At 40.6% G+C, this 20,543-nt stretch overlaps 1 protein-coding gene across 2 annotated transcripts in view; it reads left to right on the top strand.

Moving 5' to 3' along the window:
• PITPNB (phosphatidylinositol transfer protein beta) overlaps positions 1-20,213 on the top strand; it is an 83,778-nt gene extending 63,565 nt beyond the window's left edge. Inside the window, exons 9-12 of one of the 2 annotated variants that reach the window (XM_044674124.1) lie at positions 11,994-12,104; positions 12,391-12,513; positions 16,844-16,929; positions 18,243-18,332. In XM_044674124.1, coding sequence (XP_044530059.1) covers positions 11,994-12,104; positions 12,391-12,513; positions 16,844-16,891 — 282 coding nt within the window. In that variant the 3' untranslated portion in view covers positions 16,892-16,929; positions 18,243-18,332. Of the gene's footprint in view, positions 1-11,993; positions 12,105-12,390; positions 12,514-16,843; positions 16,930-18,242 lie in introns of both variants that reach the window. The other variant, XM_044674115.1, reaches the window with a different exon arrangement.
• The last annotated feature ends 330 nt before the right edge of the window (positions 20,214-20,543 follow it).

The following is a 20,543-nucleotide window of genomic DNA, read 5'->3' as shown; positions in this document are numbered from 1 at the left end:
TAAAGTCTGTGATCAAACTCACTTCTTTCAGTACATGGGTGTCTCCCTCTTGTATAGAATTGTCTTTGGGGCCTATGGGTGACAGAGAGAAGTCAGGTTCAGTGAGGAGATGAGATTATCTAGGTACATAAGAGTCTCACAGTGCCCAGGGAATGGCTTGAGGATTTGAGAGGAGGAATAGATTGGCATGAATGATCGAAGAACTACCTAAAAAGCGTTCCCAGTAGTTTCCCTTCTGGCTTTGCTTGGGTCGTGTGTGCTGTCTCAAAAGTAGGCCTGCTGCTAAGATTATATAGAGGAGGAAGGGGTTAGGGAAACATTCAGGCTGCATGCCTGGATAGATAAACAGATGGTATTGAGAAATGAGTAGCTGACAGTTATTCCAGAGAGCCATTTTGCCCCATATAGTCAAAGCTGGGTGGGAGTCCAGAGGCCATCAGAGACCAATCCCTTTCCTTTTAGAGATGACCATGAGGTTCAGGAATGCACCCAAGATCCCACAAGTTGTACGTACTGTAGAGCCAGACCTAGAACCCAATTACTGAGACTCCCCTGCCTACATTCTTCCCGTGATTCCATGCTCTCTTCTCCTGTTCTTCCATCAGTGATTATATCTCAGAATGGTTACATGACTTCTCCACTCAGAGGTTGTAAGCAAGGGAATTCAGTTTTCTGACCCACCTAATCTAGTGCTTTTCTTGAATGAGAGAGGAGTGTTTCCAGGGGTTTTATTTATTTTTGACTTAATAACTCTTTTCTTAGAATACAGTCTTAAAATTTATCAGGTAGGTGGTATGGTGGAGAGAGCTCTGGGCCTGGAGTCAGGAAGACCCGACTTCTAATCTAGCTTTAGACACTTTTTAGTTGTGTGACCCTGGGCAAGTTACTTCACTTGTTTTCCTTAGTTTCCCCAGCTGTAAAATGAGGATAATTAAAGCACCCCCAAAGGCTGTCATGAGTATCAAATGAGATAATATTTCTAAAGTGTTCAGAGTCCTGTGCTTGACATTTAGTAAATACTACATAAATATTAGATATTATTAATTTATCTTAAAGAATAAATTATAGCATTGTAGAGCTGAAGGAGGCCATGGGTTGTATGTTACTCATAACAGGGTATCGAGCATTATTGTGAATTGTTGGATAATGTTAAGGAAAGAAGAAGCATCCAAGTCTGTAGCATTTCTTCCCCTCTTCTTCCTCGGATATTGGAGAGAACATATTTGTGCTGCCTAGCTTCTTTGCTTTATCCTTGAATGATAAGAGGCCTGAGTTCAAATCCTTTCTCCACGATGTTTTCTCTTTGTGACTTTAGACAACATACTGAATCCATCTGAACTTCATTTCCTTATGCAACAATAGTAGGTTGACTTTCCATGCTTGTGAAGGACCTTTCTAGCTGTGGATTCTGTGCTCTGGTTATAGAGATGTGTGCACGGTGTAAGGGTGAAAAAGGGGTTTTATGGTTCAGTGTACTAAAGATGGTCGCCAGAGAATTGAACTATTATCAGTCCTCAATTAAGAATAATCTCAAATCGAATTTGACTTTTATGGAAGTTTATTTACATGAGAGAAGAGAGAGAGGAAGAAAATAAGAATCTATCTCACTAATTAATCCAGGTAGATCTTAACCCACAGTCGAAGGTTAAAGGGCCTGAGGCCTGGAGGTGAATGGAGCAAACTTCATTCACAGAGTCTACAAAAGGAAGTTGCTTAATAGTCTTTAAACTCACCATGTGGAACAGTCTCGGTCACAAACCAGCAGAGCTCCTTCAGGTCCCCTTCACCAAACCAGAAACAGTTTCACTCACTTAACTCCCTCTTTTATAAGGGGTCACGTATGCATCACTTCCAGTGCCTTCCCCTAGCCTGCGTGTGCGTGTCCAATCATAATAGATGCTTTCTATGAGAAAGCGTAGGGGGCGGTCTGTCAATTCTGATTCGTTACTCACTGTAGCACACTGTAGGTTAGGACCTCCCAGAATTGGAAGGTGCTCTCACCTTTGGTGATTAAATCTAAAGATGGGCAGTGTAGACTTAATCTAATTATCACAAGGACCCTTGGAGAAGGAACACCGTACCCCCACTTTGTCATTGTACACATGCTCTTCTTTGGCTGGTTGTAATGCTTGGGGCCAAGAGAGATGGCTGCTTTAACCCCCACCCCACCCCACCCCACCCCCAGTCTGGCACCTGCAGCTTAACTTCCTTCATGTCTTTTATTTCCTAACCAGACTTGCTTCTTGCTGTGCCTTTTGTTTGACATGTCAGCTCTCTCCCTCTTCCATACCGTTTCCACAAACATTCTCTCCCTCTTCCCCCCCCCCCCTCCCCTCCCCTCCAATCACTGGAACACACTCCCAGCTGTGGGCTTTGCTTTTCAGATTTCTTTTCCTCCATCAAAGCTCACCTCAAATGACATCCAATATGTCAAATCTTAGACTTGTGTTTAAAAACCAACTTCATTCTCCTTCCCCCCCCCCCCCCCCAACCACTCTTCTGCCTTGAAACAGTACACAACCCAATCTCAACAAAAGGATAGCAAGACATGGTTAGACTATAGTGTGTCTGAAAAAGATCTAGGGATCTTAGTGGATTGCAAGTTCTGTGCAATTTGGGGGCATAGTTCCAAAATGTTTCTTGAATGGTTTGGACTCTATCTGTAATGCCAAGAATCACTATCTCTAAATTGAAGCCTAGCATTATTTGTGTAAGGAGTGTTTCAGGATGGTATTCACTTAAGCTCTGAGTGCGTCTTACTGTGGTTGAAGTCCACCTATCTGCTACCTCTTTGGTAACTACCGTGAATAGAATGTCTTCTTTTCTTTCTTCCTGCTGAATTTTCTTAGCTGTATACAGAAAGGCTGGTGGCTTTGGTGGGGGTTATATGCTACTACTTTAGTAAAGTTATTGTTTCAGTGAAATTTGAGTTGGCCACTGCTAGGGTCCTTCAAATAAATGTTTCACAACCCGATATTTTGTTGGTTTTTTCTTTGCCTGTGATTATTGTATTGCTTTCTTTGTTCGTTTGATCTTATTTCAGTAGTTTGTGGTAACAGCAGTCATCCTGACTTTACTCCAGTGTTACTGGAATGGCCTCTAGTGTTTCTCCATTGTAGGCAATGCTAAGTCTTGATTTCAGATAGCTACTGTTTATCATAATCAAAAGATCTGTTTATTCCTAAGTTTTTAGAGTTTTTAACATGATTGTGTTAGTTTTGTCAAAAGCATCTTTTCCATCCATTGATATAATCATGCGTTTAATTGTTTTTGTTATATGATCTGTTTATAGGCTTCTTGAAATGTCAAACTGGCCCTATACTTATGTTTGTATAAATCCAACCTTATCATAGTGTATGATCTCTTTAATCTATTTCTTTAGCCTCCTTGCTAATATTTTATATTGTATTTTCTTACTCATGTTCATTAGAGGTGCTGATCTCTGGCTTTCTCTCGGCCTGATCCCTCCCTTGGTTGGACATCAGGACCTCATTTGGCTCATTGAAGCAGTTTGGTTGGGTGTGTTCTTTCATTTTTATTGCAAACAGTTCATCTATTATTGGAGTTCATTTTTCTTTGAATGTTTGCTAGAATTCACTTGCAAATCCATCTGTTTCTGGGTTGTTTTCTTTGGGGAGTTTATTTATGACATATTACATTTTTTTCCCCTCCTTCTTGTTCTGATGATGAGTGTTTTTATTTTTGTAAATAATTATAGTTTCGTCGGTGTATAATTGTGCAAAGGAGAGGTATTGTGGTGTTTCAGATAGAGACCTTGTCTTAAAGTTGAGAAGACCTGAGTTCACTTCTTTTGTGTGCCCAACCCTAGGCAAGTCACTCAGTGAATGTGCTCTTGGTAGTTCCTTCCCTAAGACCCCATGTTGCAGAGAAGGTGCTGGTTTGAATTGGGAAAGGGAGTTCCTCACAGGGAACTGTAATGAAAAATCAGAGATCCAGGTCCAAAAAATTAGAAAATTTTGTCCCTCTTTCTCTTGGGAATTCTTCTTTTACATTTTGATTTTGGTAATTTGGATTCCCTGTTGGTTTTTTTAAACCAAAACAGCTCCTACTTCATCAGTTCAAAGGGGTTTTTCAATCTCTTTGATTTTCAAAATTCTTTGCATGTTTCTTTGGGATTTTGGGTTTTCTAACTTTTTTTAAAAATTGTATGTGCAGTTCCTTGATTTACTCTCTCTGTTCAATGAAAAATATTTAGAGAGGAAACAGTTTCTCCCAAAGAACCATTTTGATTTAATCCCCCAAATTTTGGTATGCTTATCTCGTTTTTAGCATTTACTTGAATAAAATTATTGCTTCTGTGTCGTGTTCTTTCTCCTAGTCATTCTTTAGGATTATATTATTTACCATTTAAATTTCAGTCTTCAGGTTCCCTTTATTGACTACATTGTCATCAGTAAAGGTTGTGTGTACAACATTTCTGCTTTTGCAAAAGAGTTTTTTTTCTGTCCAGACATACAATAAATTTTTGTAAAGTTGCCATGGAAAGTGATACATACGCATCCTACGTTCAATTCCCATTCATTAATCACTAGATACAGCCATCATGATTACTACCTCGACTCTTGGAGAATCACCTGAAACATAATAAATTCTACCCAGGCTCTCATTTTAACTCTGTGTCCAATTGTGTTGCTTTTGAACAACATATCGTTAGATTTTGCTTTTTTAGTCCAGTTAGCGATATTCCTGCTACATGAAGAAATTAATCACACCCACAGTGTGTTACTTGTTATTTTCATTTGTTCATGCAATTGTTACTTGTATTTTCCTTCCCTATCTCTTCTTATTTTTCTTCTCTTTGGCCCTATCACCCAGGAATAAAGAAAAGGAAGGTGGGGAAAGAAAAAGAAATGAGTGTAGCCCAGTAATCTATAATTGGAGTGTTCTGATCCTGAGCCTCTGCCCATCCTTGCTTCATTAAACCCAGAGCCACATCCCTGTTTCTTACCATTCCCTCCTCCCCCCCTTTAATACTTTTAATACTTGACTTTGTGACTAGCCCTCTTGCTTTCCACACTATGGCTGTTAGATAGCCAAGCTAGGCTTCCGCCCACCCTTACCCTAATCTCCACCTGTTTCCCTATTGACTTTAATAGATGTATTGGTGGGGGGAGGGGGTGGGAATCTTATTTTTCCTAAAGTGTGTGAGATGAGTAATTCTGGCTTATGTTAGTTATAAAATATTAAGTTTCTCCTTTATTTCTTCTCTAGCACAGTATATTCCTTTTTTCTGTGCCTTTTATTTCTCCTAAGACAAGCAAATCAACAAAACCACACCCAGGCCCAGCATTTTTCTTCCTTTTATTACTTTGACCTTTGAAGATGGTAGGATTCTGAAGAGTTGGCGTTTCTTTTCTCCCTATTAGAATGTAGTCATGTGATCATTCTTTAGCCTCCTTCCTGTTACTCGAATGTAATTTGAAAGCCTTTTTTAAAAAAGAATGTCAAGGGGGAGCAGCTGGGTAGCTCAGTGGATTGAGAGTCAGGCCTAGAGACGGGAGGTCCTAGGTTCAAATCTGGCCTCAGCCACTTCCCAGCTGTGTGACCCTGGGCAAGTCACTTGACCCTCATTGCCTACCCTTACCGCTCTTCCCCCTAGGAGCCAATACACAGAAGTTAAGGGTTAAAAACAACAACAAAAAAAACAACTAATAAAAATAATGTCAATTTTTCACTTTATAATGCTTCCTACCTCTTATTTGGTCCTAAATTTTTCCCTCATCCCTAGATTTGACATGTAAATTATTCTGTGCTCCCCTAATTTGCTTAGATCATGTACCCATGTTGACCATATCTTGGTGTATATATACTGTGTGAGGTGTTGGTATGTTCTCAGCCTCTGCTCTACCATTTTCCAATTTTCCCATCCATTTTTGACAGATAGTGAGTTCTTGTCCCAAAAGCTTGGATCTTTTGATTTAACAAACACTAAATTACTGTGGCTATTTATTACTATGCTTTGTGTACCTAATCTATTCCACTGATCCACTGCTATTTCTTAGCCAGTGCCAGATTATTTTGATGATTATTGCTTTGTAATACATTTTGATGCTACTACTTTCCTTCACATGTTTTTCATTGATTCCCTTGGTATTATTCTTGACCTTTTGTTCTTCTAGTTGAATTTGATTCTTTTATTCTATCTCTAAAAAGATTTTTGGGGCAGAGTTTGGTACGACACCAAATAAGTAGATTTGATAATATTGTCATTTTTACTATATTTGCTCAGGTATACATGAACAATTCCTATTTTTCCAGTTGTTTAGATCTGACTTTATTTAAAGTATGAAAAGTGTTTTGTGATGAAGTTCCGACAATTCTTGGGTTTGTCTTAGCAGGTAGATTCCAAAGTATTTGTTTTTTACCCATCATTCATTTAAATAGAATTTATTTTCCTATATCCTTGGTAATATATAGAATGTGCATGGCTTTCTTGCGAGATACTTGCCTGTAGTTCCTTGACACTAGGAGTTTTTCTTCTCTCTTGGCCCTGGAAGCCATGGATCTTGGCTAGCATTTCTGGATATTTTCAGTTTGGAGTTTCTTAATGGAAGTGATTTGCGGATTCTTTCTCTTTTTACTTTGCTCTTTTATGGTGCTAATAGTTCTGGACAGTTTCCTTTTGTGGTTTCTTGAAATCCATTATCCTGGTTTTTTATCTGGATGTATTATTTCCCCATACTATTTTTAGATCACTTATTTGTTATAGTGGACACCTCATTTGCGCTTCTAGTTTTTCAGACTTTTGACTTTTTGTTTTGAGTTGTCTCTGAGTCATTGAGTTCCTTTGTTTCATTGTTTTCAAGATGTTCACTACTTGGACAAGGTTTTCCACCTTCTGTTCTAACCTGTTTTTTTCTAGTTCCAGTTTTTTCTTATGAGTTCTAATATTTCATTTTTTTAATCCTTTGTTTTATTTCTTCTATCCACTCAGTCCTTGTGGCCACTCCAGTCTTTTTTCCAAGTCTATGCGGTAGGACCTCGTTTTATATGGCCAATACATTCTAAGATCCTGTGCATAAGTTAAAAATAATGCATAGAATTAAACCCCATTATTTAATAAGTAGTTTTTACTTCATGGCTTTTCTTAGGCTATACTAGCATCGCTGCTTTTATACTTTGGGGCCATTATTAAGAACTAAATGGTATCAGTGAAACAAAGAGAAGCATCACTCTCACTTAGACACCATGGCTTGTTACAAGTGAGACCTTCAGACAAAGACTAATGTGGGAAACTAATGATTGATGCAAAATAATGTAATGACTCTCACTAGGCCTTCTCAGAGTGTGATTGGGTGAAGTACTGCTAAGACTTTGTGCTGCTTGGGGAAACGGTGTGGATTTAGCACATCAATGAAAATTTTTATTTGATGTATTTTTCTGCGTTCATTTTTTTTTTTGATCACCAGCTGCATATACCTGACTTCATGTGTATTGAGTTCATGTAAAATGAATTCCTCCTGTACTTGTGTTTATTGTGGAGTTTATGTTTCATCTTCTGGATTTACTTTTTGGCCTTCTCTTAAACCCATGTTTTTCATTGTATTAGTTTTCTTCTGTTTACTCATGTCTCCAGCCTCAATTTCTGACTTGAAACTTTGCTGGGCCCATTCTCTGTGCCCTCTGAAATCTTAGATGAAGTGGCTTAGCCTTGGTTCTATTCCCACTGGAGTCTGGGTACTGTTGCCACAGCCTTGTTATATAGATCTGGATGAGATGGCTGAGTTAGGGTTAGGGTCTTGCTCCCTGCCACCTTCCTCAGCCCTGGTCTCTAAGGATGGGTGTTAGGCCATTAGACCATTCGCTTGAAATTGGCTTTCTCCTTCCTAGAACTTGAGATCATTATAGCTACAGAGACTTTGAGTCCTGAACTAGATGGAAGAGGTCGCAGATGAAATTTCTCCTCGTTTTATGGAATCTTTGTTTCATCTGGCACTCTCTTTCATCCTTGGGATGTTTTCTGAGACTTAGGTTTGACTCAAATCTTCCTTGTTGCCATCTTTCCATTACCAGCGTTTCATAGTTTAATTCAACTGTAGTATCCTCCCAAAAATTCCTAGAGGGGTATAAACTTCATTAATTGTAGAAGTCAGATGTATATGGCCTGTTCTTGGAACCTGAATTTGTTTGAACTATTTTTGTGTATTTTTAGCTTGTTCTTTAATTAGAGCCATACTTCAGCCCATTGTTTGTACACAAGTGTTTGACAGTTTGAAAGAGCAAATATTCCACCAGCAGCAGGCAGACAGGCAGGCCTGCCTTCTGAGCAAGATAATCCAATGGCCTAGAGTCCCTAACAGGGACATCTGCAATGTGCCATTTTAGAGCTAGAATGGAGCTTGAGACCTCCTCAGGCTCTTCATTTTACAGATGAGGAAACTTTCAGTATTCAGAATAAGTGCCCCTTCATCCTAAGGCTGGTGGATGTGAACCAGGCCCAAGGCTTTTGGGACACCCTGTCCTGTGTTCTATTTCAGATGAAACCTATATGAAGATGCTTCTTTATTGTCCAGAAAGTGCTGCCTTACATGAGGTATTATTTCTCTCACCAGTGGTCTTATAAAACTCATTGAGAAGGATAAGCACTCTATTTCTCTGGCTAGATTAAAAAAAAAAAAATCTCAGATTTCAACTCTTGTCCAAAGTGTCTCTTTTAAATAGTGGCTCATTAATTTGTTTAAACAGGAAACCAATAGAACTAAGAGAAGATCTCTGGTGGCACAGGGTCATAAGTAGACGGCAGCATGTAAAAGAGGAGGAGACCTTAAAGAAAATTCAAGGTCAGGACTTCTTAGCCATACGTCTGTGGCTAGGAAGGAAGCATTTATTAAGTGACTTCAGATACAAGTATGAGCAAAATGAAAATGAGTCCTTATTCTCAAGAAGTTCCAGTTTCATGGGGGAACACTACACTTCAAAAGGAGCTGAGTGTGATGGCAAAGATAGGGGACGAGGTGTTGAGAGTCCACAGAGGCAGGAATAGAGCTAGATGAGTTGTTAAGGCTGGTTGTTTGGCCTTGGCTGCTCCCTAAAATGGAAGATCCAGGAGCAATTCATCCATTGGAAAAATGGGGTTGGTCTAAGTTGATGGGGTGCTTTAGGGGGAGCAGACCGGAGGGAAGTTCCAGAAAGAGATAGCAGCTGGTGTATAGTTTAGAAGTCAAGAGCTAGAGAAATTCCATCTTAATTATTTAAAGTTCATTGAAATTTAGCCTTCTTTTAATTTGCAAACATTCTAAGAATAATGAGGCTTCACCAGATTGACAAAGGGCATGTGCACCCATGGCACAAGCCTCCCCCTTCCCTCCTTGATCTACTATTTATTTTTACAGGTAAGGAAATCGAGGCCCAGAGAAACTAAGGGACTATGCTAAAGTCATCTAGGTAGAAAAGGTGTGTTTTAAGAACCTGGAATCTTCTTGGCTCTCCATTAGCTCTCCAGCCACTGCCTTGGGAGTTCTCAACCTTTTCTGTGTTGTAGATCATCTTGTCAGTTTGTGAAGCCATGGCTACAACCCTCCTCAGAATATTTTTAAATCTATAAAATATGTAGAGGACCACTGAGGGAAACAATTATGTTGAAATACAATCATCGAGATATCTTTTAAAAACAACTTTGACAATCCCAAGTTAAGAATCTTATGTTGCTTCTTATCTTGGACAGTTCTTGATGAGTTTCACATCATATTTTCCTCTACCATAATTTATCCCAATCCTGGGGCCTAGAAGCAGTGATGGGAGAAATCCAAAGCCTATGTAGCCCTTTTCTCTGGTCTCCTATTCCATATTGTTTGTTGATTTATCGAATCAGAATGCTGGAGCTCACCATTGAGTCAAACCTCTTCTACACCTTTCCCATTTAACAATAAGGAAATAGAGAATGACCTGAGCAAGCCCTTAAAACCAGTTAGTGGAGGCTTTGACCAAAGCATGCTTAATCCATCTTGCAGCCATGATACCACTCTTTCCATTTCACTAATACAAACATGTAATTTTAAAAATAATTTTTGTCCTTGGAATTGAGTTAAAAGTGAAAATTCTGGTCTCATTATGCTTACAGAAATCATCCTTTGAATAATGCATTGCAGAGCAGCACTTCTAGGCTTAGTGTCTCATATTTGGAGCTGTCCTATTGGGACTGGCAGGGGCTGCCTTGATGAGCTTAGTGGGTAGTGAGCTCCTTCCATGGGGTCTTCAAGGAGAAGCTGGAGACGAGGCGGGAAGGTTGCAGAAGGACTCATTGCTCTACAATGAGCTGTACAAAGTGGCTACAGAGATCCCCTCTAACTCTGCCATTCTGGAATCCTTGAAGAATGGTCTTTTCAGGGGGATCTTCCCACCTGGGCCTGTAGCTGGGCCAGAACTCTTTGTTTCTTATGCCAAGGGAACAAGGAATACTGGAACACTGAACTAGTTTTCAGTCTTTGTTATCGTACTATGTTCCATTCACACCACAGGAATAAGTTAGGCCACACACAAAGATAATTCCTGATTGTACTGGATTCAATGTTAGTGTGACTTGAATAGATTCTGATCATATGGATGGTGGGATTTGTGTTTGAACTAAATAATAGTAAAAACTTAAAGCAAGCTCAGGCAAGTGAGAGGGAAGACGAGAACTCTGACTCTTGAACTGAAACACCAAATGCTTGGGTTGAAGCGTGCTCTTTCCTCACTTTGGATACAATCCCTTGTATTTCCTGTATACCATGAGAGCATTGACTTTCAGAGGGCAAAAATTTTTCTTTTTCTCTGTGGTATTTGCCAGCATGATGCCATGCTGCACATAATATGAATGAATAAATAAAAACATTTGCTAAAGGGAGCAGCCGGCTAGCTCAGTTGATGAGAGCCAGGCCTAGAGATGGGAAGTCCTGGGTTCATATCTGGCCTCAGACACTTCCCAGCTGTGTGACCTTGGGCAAGTCACTTAACCCCCATTATCTAGCCCTTACTGCTCTTCTACCTTGGAACCAATACACAGTAATGAGTGTTTAAAGGTGAGGGTTTAAAAAACAAAACATTTAATGAAAGCCTTCTGTGTGCTTGAAAAAGCTAAGGAAGCCCTCGGGAGCCAAAGACTAAAGTCCCTACTGGTTCTTTTAGGAGCTTATGGAATCACCATAGCATTATAGGGTTAGCACTAGAAAAGCCTGGGAAGTCAACTACTCCATTCCATCCTTTTCTAGATGCAGAAACTGAGGCAGAGAGACTAGAATTCCCTAGCTCAAAAGTGTCCAACATGGAATTTGAGCCCCAGATATCCTGGCTTCAGGTCTTAAACTAGCCACCATGTTGTGCTATTTCTCAAATACATTTTTACATTCTGATAGGAGGGCTGGTGGCAGGGAACTCAGTGCTGGTCTAAGCTCTAGACCAGGGGTTCCCAAACTTTTTTGGCCTACCGCCCCCTTTCCAGAAAAAATATTACTTAGCGCCCTGGAAATTAATTTTTTTAAAAGATAAATGCACCTGTTACCATCACCGCTTCCCCTGGATCACTGCAACACCCACCAGGGGGTGGTGTGTGCCCACTTTGGGAATCACTGTTCTAGACTCTAGGAAGGAACAGAGTTTGTCCCACCTTTTCCAGTAGGCCTGGCGGTATTGATTTGATCATTGTTCCCTCAGCAAGAAGTAGAAAGCCTGTGGAACCTGGAGAGGGACAGTATGAGCCTTGGCTCAAGGCAGCAATTCCTGATGACTAGCTGGTATACAGCGTGATCTGGGGCTCAGGAGAGCTCAGCCCTAGGCTACTGTTTGAAAGATTAGTGGATTCAGCTACTTCCTTTTTTCCTTCTCCAGGGAAGGAGAGGAACATAAATAGGTGTTTAATAAATGCTTAATAGATTTAGAAACTTAACAACTTCTGGATGCTCAGGTCAAAAATTTAATTTTAATTAAATTTAATTTAATTTGGGTTTTTTCCAAGCACCATTAAATAATTTCACCTTTCTATTTTTCCCATCTAGAGAGATTTGGCAAATAATCCGGATGCTCCTCAAATGTGTGCCTACAAGCTGGTAACCATCAAATTCAAGTGGTGGGGTCTGCAGAACAAAGTAGAAAACTTTATTCAAAAAGTAAGTCTGCCCATGAACAGGAGTGGGAGTCCATCAGTTTGAGTTGGGCTCCATACCTGCCCTCCAAGGGAGTCCTCCTCACTTGGGAGTCAGGCCCTTCTGTGAAGGCCTCCCTTATTCCAGACACTTGCTTTTATTGGCATGATGGCCATCGCAAAGGGGTTTGAGGTCTTGGGGTAGCATGTCCAAAATGTCTGAGCTTTTTTCAAGTTCGAGTAATTAAATGGGCACTTCTGCCCCTAGCTGCCACAATGGTAATTCTCTGCCACCTCTTTTCTTTTCAAAGCAAGAAAAAAGAATATTTACCAACTTCCACCGTCAGCTTTTTTGTTGGATTGACAAGTGGTTTGACCTGACCATGGAAGACATTCGAAAAATGGAAGATGAGACCCAGAAAGAGCTGGAAGCTGTAAGAGTGCCTTTTCTCTTGAACTCTTTCCATTGTCTTTGCTCATGTGTGTTGCTGGTGTGTTGTAGAAGGGAAGGGATTGCTGGCCTTCAGAGTACTCACAACAGACTTAAGTTACTTCACTTGGGCTGAGCTGTTGTTGGTACCTTTGGAAGAGCTCCACCCCCCCCCTTTTTTTTTTTTTCAAACCCCATCTTAGAAATGGTACTGGTTTTGGTTCCAAGGCAGAAAGACTAAGGATTAGGCAATGGGGTTAAGTAACTTGTCCAGGGTCATACCATTAGGACCCGTCTGAGGCCATATGTGAGTCCAGGACCTCCTGCCTCTCAATCCTTGAGCCACCTAGCATTTCAAAGGGAAGTCTGCCAGATCCAGACTTTGGAAATATAACATTTCTTTTGGATTTCCATGTCCTTCAGGCCTTCCTAAAGCTCGGTATATTTATGTTCCCCTCTCCTCTTGATCTTTCAGACCAGGGAATCCAAATTCTCCCCATATTTCAAGAAAACAATCTTTTCTTTCCAAATTCAGAAGTGTTTGTTTGTTTGTTTGTTTGTTTGTTTCTTTTTAATTTTGCTAGTCGTAGGTGCTAATAAGCTTTAAGAAGAAACCAAGTTTTCTTTTTGGCAGGATAATAGTACATCCCACATTTTGAAATTATTCAGGCTCTTTAGTGTTATCCTGGGAATACGTGCATTCACACCCTCAGGGAGGATCATCTGTCTGGATATACGACTTCCACAGTGGCCTTTCATCCAATATGACAGTCCCAACTAGAGATTTGCAAGAAGTCAGGATTGCTTGAGTGGATGAGGCCCTGATGTAGTAGTAGTGAGTGTCAGGAGGTTTCCATATAAACATCCCAGAGATATGCCAGCTAATAGAAATGTTTAGAAATACCATCTAATCATAGGACAATGGAAGTGATTCTATTTCTCTCGCACAATAGAAAAGGAAGCTAAAGATACTGTGTTTTAAATTGCCAGGATTTTTGTAATTAAGGAAAATCTGCTTCTAATTAGTTTTACACGAACCTTATACAGGCCTTGGAAATGTTTCCTTTATAAGGCAATAAAATGTCTTAACCTTACCCTTCACATAAAGTAAACTACAAGCAATCCCTAGATTACAAATGGGTTGTGTTCCAAGTGTTTTTTGGAACTCAAGAGTCTTTTCCTTCAGAAACTGTGCTATAAAGGGCGATTACATTCCTGGCCCAACCCACAAGTGTCTACTTAACATATAATTCAATTTGATAGTCATTTATGAAGTACCTACTGTATGCAAGGCCCTGTATTAGACACTGAAGATACATGAATAGATGAAGGATTCATGTTGTCTGCATTGGGAGCTCCCTTTACTCCATCACAAATACCAGCCCCTCTGATATATTTAGGAGCTAATTTAATCAAGAAGATCTCTTGAGGCATAAAAAGCCTGAGGTGCATACCCCAAATCACTGAGAGCTTTTGAATTGGAAGGGCATCTCAGTGGCCATCCAGTCTGGTCCATACGTGGAGACTAATGTCCTCTATCCAACCCCATCTTGAACACCTGCAGTGAGGGGAAAACTACTGTCTTACCAAAGCAGTGCATTCCATTTTGGCTTATCTTGAAATGTTAGGAGTTTTTTTCTTAAGCCACTAAATTGTCTTTTTGCAGTTTTTATTGATTATTCCTGATTCTGCCCTATGAAGCCAAACAGAAGTTTGGTTCTTTTTTCATGACTCAAAAACAGATCATCTTTTTACCTCCAATTCCTTCAACCAGTCTTCATCTGTTCATCAGTGGCCTTCCAAACTGACACTCTAAACCAGGGCTCGGCAACCTTTTTGGCCGTGAGAGCCATAAACGCCACATTTTTTAAAATGTAATTTCGTGAGAGCCGTACAGTGCTCACAGTGTGCGCTCCTACATGTAACAGCGCCTGAAAAAAAAAATGGACTTTATGGCTCCTGCAGAAAGACCCATATCTGGCCCTCAAAAGAGCCAGATATGGCTCGAGAGCCATACGTTGCCGACCCCTGCTCTAAACCAATCAAAATACTCCTGCTTCTTACTAGGTGTGCCTCAGCTTCCTCATTTGGAATATAAAGATATTGTCTCTGATGTCTCTTCTGTAATCTTAAAGAAATCAAAAGGAGCAGCTAGGTGGCCCAGTGGACAGAACACCAGACCTGGAGTCAGGAAGACCTGGGTTCAAATTTAACCTTGGATGCTTCCTAACTATGTGATCCTTGGCAAGTCACTTGCCTAGCCCTTACTGTTCTTCTACCTTGAAACCGATGTTTCGTATGGATTCCAAGACAGAGAGTAAAGGTTTTTTAAAAAAGGGAATCTGTAATGTGGATATGATCTGATCTTTGGAGTATACCCAGCATGACCAACATCTTTCTAGTTTTGGATATTATGTCTCAAAATGCAGTCTAAGTTTGCATTAATTTTCTTGCCTATCACGTCACACTATTGTTTCATAGTGGGTTTGTGTTCCCCTCAGATCCCTACATCTTTTTCAGACAAACTGCCATCTGACTGCACCTCCTCTATCTTACGCATATGGAATTGGTTGTTTAAAACTCAAGTATCCCTTTTAAACGTCCCATGTAATTTGGCCCAGTGTTTTAGCCTGTCCAGAACATATCCAGTTCTGTTCTACAGAATGCTAGTTACCCCCCTGCCTACTGTAGGCCTCCAGCTAGTCACCTTATTTCTGCCCTACATGGTTCCCAATTCATGTATATGTACAGAACTGCAAGAGGTTTGGAAATTAGTGTGATCGAACCAACTCACTATAAGGTAAGGCTGACAACTCAAAAGATAGAAGCCTCCTTACCATGGCAACTTGAGGCATTTGTAAGCAGGTAAGGCAAGAAACCTTCAAGAAGAGGCAGTAGGGGATGGATAATTAGGGGCAAAAAGGCCCTGTACACCGGGGATTGATTCTCAGGCACTTCTTCCTTTAAGGGCAGTGCCAGGGTTTCCCAGCTTTCCCTCTTCTTTCACTTCTCATCCCACAAATCCCACAAAATGCCTTAAAACTTGCAAGATAGCTTTGTGGCTTATTGTTGAACACCCTGGCCCTTCTGATAGGGGCAGCAGCTGCTGACTAATGGGCTGGATTGCTTATTAGTTGGGGACTGCCCATTTATTAACAATCCCTCTAACTAGTAAAAGGAATGTTGTGAGACAGACAAGTAGTTGTCCAGAAGCTCCATGTGTTGGAAGTTCTTGTAGTTCTTAGATCTATTTAAGCTGAAATCTTTGTTTACATTTCATTCTATAAAATAGAAGAAATCTTATGTGGATATGGGTGGGTGCTGGGCAGTGGGGTGGGTAGAGACTTTGTTGCTAAATATCTCAAAAATTCTAATGAACGATTTCTATGTCTTCCATGCTGATCATCTTAATGTGAAAAGCTCAAAGAAATGACAGAGTGCTTTGCTCTAGATTTTCTCACTCTTAGTTTGTGTACTAACATAATCTGTCTTCAAGCATCCACAGATGAAGAATGCGGTACCTGAGGGCATTTCTTTCAGGATGGGCTTTGGCCCCAGAGAAAGGGACCAGGGAGGAGGAAGAGGTGATGGCTAAGCTCAGAAAGCCTGTGAGCTTCTGGCTTTAGGCTTAGTAGCAGCTCACTATTTCAGATGAGCATGGCACCTTGTCTTCTATCTTTGCCCCAACTAGTGTTTCCTTTAATAAGAAAAGGGGAAAAAAAGACAGTATTATCTTTGCTCCATTTCCTATCTGTCCTCCTCTTCTTCCTTCATTGGTTGGGATTAAGTATCCTTGATATGTTACTACTATTCCTAGTACATCTTGGTCCACTTGAATGTTTCTGTTCTTCAGCCTCCTCATTTACTGCTGAAAGACTTGTTTGCTGGACCCTATCATCTGTTTCTCTAATTCTTCCTTGTATTCTTAGTTTTTTTCCTGATCTTTTTGTCCCTTCTGCTCCTTTCCAAGTGCTGTAAAGTCCCTGTGCCCATTTCTTCCTCTAAAGCTTCAGCAGCTATGCAAAGGCTCAGTCCTACATTTTAAGGATATTCAAGTAAATAACCTTGGTGGACATTTTCTTGAGTCTGGGGCTATTTGCAAAATAATTTCATGCCATCAGCTTGTGAACCTTTTCTTCAGTACTCAAAGCCAGCTAAAAATTTGTCATACTGTTTGAGCACATACTCCTTTGGGCCCTCCCTTAGATTCCAGTTTCTTGGGGAGCCCTATGTGGATGTGATTGTGCTGCAACCATCTTTGCCTTCTCACTTACTAACTAACCTCAATTGCAGAATCTGTGATTCAGTAGCTCACGGTTTTATTTTACGTTTAGATGCGTAAGAAGGGTTCCGTCCGAGGCACAACGGCTGCTGATGTCTAGATGAATCTTCTGTAGGGTCAGAGGCCGTATCAAGCTGTGTAAGTGAAGGGCTGGGTGAACAGGACACCATCCCCACCCCTTGCTCCATCTTCCCCAAATCCCTACATTTCTGGTGATGGAGAGTTTTTGGTGAGCAGAGATTCTCTTTATAGGGAATATTCTTATGGTTTCATTTCTAAAAGTGGAAAAAAAAATCAACATTCAAACTTCAATTCTTGTCATATAAAGACCTTTCTGTGGCCCAAGTTGAGACAGATAATTGAGTAATGAGTAATTGACTCATTCTCATATTTAGAAGATGGCCACGTGTGTTTGAATTCCACGAGGCCTTGACTTGGGAGCCAACTTTTTTCGTGGCAGTAATGAGGAGCCTTTGGTTCAGGGAAGGAGGGGAAATGACCTGCTAAACATCGTAGCAGTATTGGGTTGGCAGACCTGGTATTCAAACCTAGGTCCCATGTTTCTGAAGCCACCCCACTTTGCCCTACATCCTGGTGCCTTTGAGTGCTTTCTGAGCTGATACAGTTACCTACCATATCCCCCATGAGTTCTTTCTGCCATGCTCCTGTGTGATTAGCACTTCAGACGTGACAAAGCAGCCCCCTCCGCCATCCATTGTGGGCCATCAGAACTGTTTCCCTCGTAAATTCTCTGTTTCCCCAAATCCTGACTTCTTAAATTCCTCGGCTTCTCAGTTAGCTTCTAATATTTGTAATTACACTGTAAGTTGAATTTGTCATTTGCGGTGTAAATTATTTTGTAGTCTTGGGAGTGGTGGTTCATTTAAAGGCCAAAGCCTATTTCTTTACTAAGGGATGTATGACTTCTGAGAAAATGGAGCAGCCATCAACTATAAGCTCCAAGATGGAATAGGACAACACAACACTTGCTCCTTTGTGGCATTGCTCTAAAGGAGACGCTTACTTTACCATGGGGAGAGAGTAAGCGAGAGGGCCCTTTCTCCCTTGATCTGTGGCCTGCACTCCCCGGACCTTCTGTCCAAGCCACCTGCTCTCTTGCTGTGGAATCTGCCCTCACCACGCGTTGGCTTTGCCCACAGTTTGTTTGTACAGCTTTCTGTCTGCCACTTTGTCACTTGGGTGAAATTTTTGCAAAGATCAGTGACCTTTTCAGTGATGAATTCGCTTAATTCCTCCCACCAATGGGACAAGGTTATGCCATTAATAAGACAAATCTTAAATAGCAGCAATCTGTTCAGTTCAGATTGACTTTCTGATAAAGGTTTTGCCATGTTAAGCATTTTTTCTGGAAAATTGATGTGAAGTCTTACAGTGCTTAAAACTTAATTTCGCCTCTCTTCTGCAACCCTTCTCTTTCCGTTTTCCTACAGTTACGTAATCAAGGTCAAGTGAGGGGAACCAGTGCTGCCCAGGACGAATGAGGAGGGATCCGACCAGTGATTTGCAGTGTTGACGTTTCACAGACGTGCGCATGTGATGATCTGTACACATGCCCCGCTATCCAAACACGTGTGTATATATGTATATGTGTGTGTAAATCTGTAGCTGTATGTAAAACACGTGTAGAGCTATAGATAACTGATGCACACACTCGTGTATATATGTACATACATACATACATCTACTTAGGGGATTCGTACAATTTCTCCAGAGTACTGTACCTACAGCAAAAATGCAAAGGAAAATATTTTCATTATATATACCTGAAGCAGATTTTAATAATTATCAGAGTAATGCCATTAATGGATGAATTGACTACAATGTAATGCTAGCTGGTATGTTTCATGGATGTCAAGTTGTGGACCAATATATACTTTTTTGTTGTTCTCTTAAATGTCTGTTAAAACTTTCTATTTTAGTCTCATAAGTAAACAGACTCCCAAAGCAAAAGTTTATTCTGAATTTTTTGTTTTCCCTCTGATTCTGGAATGTAAACTATGAATGTATTTATAGCTATTTATTTCTGGATGGTCACGATCTTACAGCCAACTTTGAGGATTTCTGTGAGTAAGGAATCAGGCTATAATTTAATTTGTACTTGCCCTTGAAGAAAAAAAAATCCTTAAAAAAATGTACCTGTTTTTATTGGATTTTTGTACATTTAAATTTCAAGTATTTTTCTACATCAGAAACTGGCAAAAAAAAGGGGGGGGGGTGTAACGCTGGCTTGTGATTTATAATAAACACTATAAACATTTCAGAGCCTGTTAGGCATAAAAGAAATGGGTGATCATAGTATTTAGTCTCAATAAAAATTACTGTAGGCTCAGTAGAGAAGTTGGAAGTCTAGCACTTCCCTCGAGTCAAATTTCTTGTGTCTGAAATGACTATTTTCTGAAATTGCATTTTGGAAACTATGCAAACGGCCTCGATTTCTCACAACTTACACAATGGAATATAATGATGACTTTTAGCTCTTTTCATGTTGAAAATACATTTTAGAAGAAAGATGTTCACTTTTCAATAAGATGAAAGTGTAGCGCGTGGCCAGTCACGGGTCTCCGTGCTCTGTCCGAAAACATGCTATGAAGATGATGGTATAATTCCAACCCTTTTGTAGACTGTCCTCAAATCTTCAGGATTTTTAAAGAAAATCACTCACCCAGGGCCTCTCCTAGACACCTATTAAAATGCTTGTTAGATAGAAACAAAGAAGTTATTTTAGGAACAATACATAAATAAGATTTTTTAAAATCAGGTTTCTTTGTCAGATTCCAGCTTTTTTCTCTTCTCAGTCCTAGAAGCTTGTGTAGGACAAGGTGTAAGCCTTGATGTTGAAAATCATGCTCTTTCCCACTTAAAACGTGCCCCACTGCAGTAGGAGAATGACACGGGTCATTTAATTTGCTGAAGACTCAGCTAGCTCCCTTGCATCTGCCCACAGTGATTTTTGTCCCCTTTTGAAGCAATCGCCGTGCTCTGGCCAGGGGACGATTTGCATCATGTTGTCCTGTCAGCCCCAGCTCCACTACACACATCTTGTGTGTACTCAGGATGAAAACCATGTTTGCTCTCCGTGCTTCTTGGGAACAGGCTTGGTCACAGCAAGACGGTTTGGGGTGAGGAGGGTTGCTGCTAACTTGGTGGGATGAAGGTCTGGCTCTTTCCATTTCATGGACTCCATCCTCGTCGGCACCAGCAGCATCGTGGGGAGCGTGCACTCGCATGGACAGGAGCGCCTGACGCATGGATTTTAATGTTTTCTTGATTCGCTGTGGAAATTGGAGGGATCGTATAGTGACTGTAAAATAACTCGTTTACTCTACAGTTTCTTGTGTAAATTACAGTAAGGCAAAGTAATTGAAGTTGGAACCGAAAATAAATTTGATCACAAACTGCCACTGCCGTCTCCACTTGGGTTGTTGTTTTCACTCTGTGGTGTTGGGTTGGGGGTGCTGTCCGGTGCTCCCCTTGACTGTTGGCTCTGGAGCACACTGTGTGCTTGAAAAGGACTCTGCTTTCCTCTGTATTCTTCAACATAAGAGTTGTCACACCTGATCCCCAAGTGCCAGTTCCTCGTGTCTGCAAAGCATAAAATATTCATTCTTTAGCTGCTTTTTTCCTTCACTGTTTATCACCTTGTTATAACGGGGATAAATCCCCAGTACCCCACACAGCTTTTCTTTTTCTGGTATTTATTAGCAGACACATGGCATCACGGGGAGATGTAA

Source organism: Gracilinanus agilis, chromosome 1, assembly GCF_016433145.1.
Source record: "Gracilinanus agilis isolate LMUSP501 chromosome 1, AgileGrace, whole genome shotgun sequence".
Taxonomy (NCBI): Eukaryota; Metazoa; Chordata; class Mammalia; order Didelphimorphia; family Didelphidae; genus Gracilinanus; species Gracilinanus agilis.
Note: the sequence above shows the minus strand (reverse complement) of the source record. Positions and strands in the feature narration are given on the sequence as shown.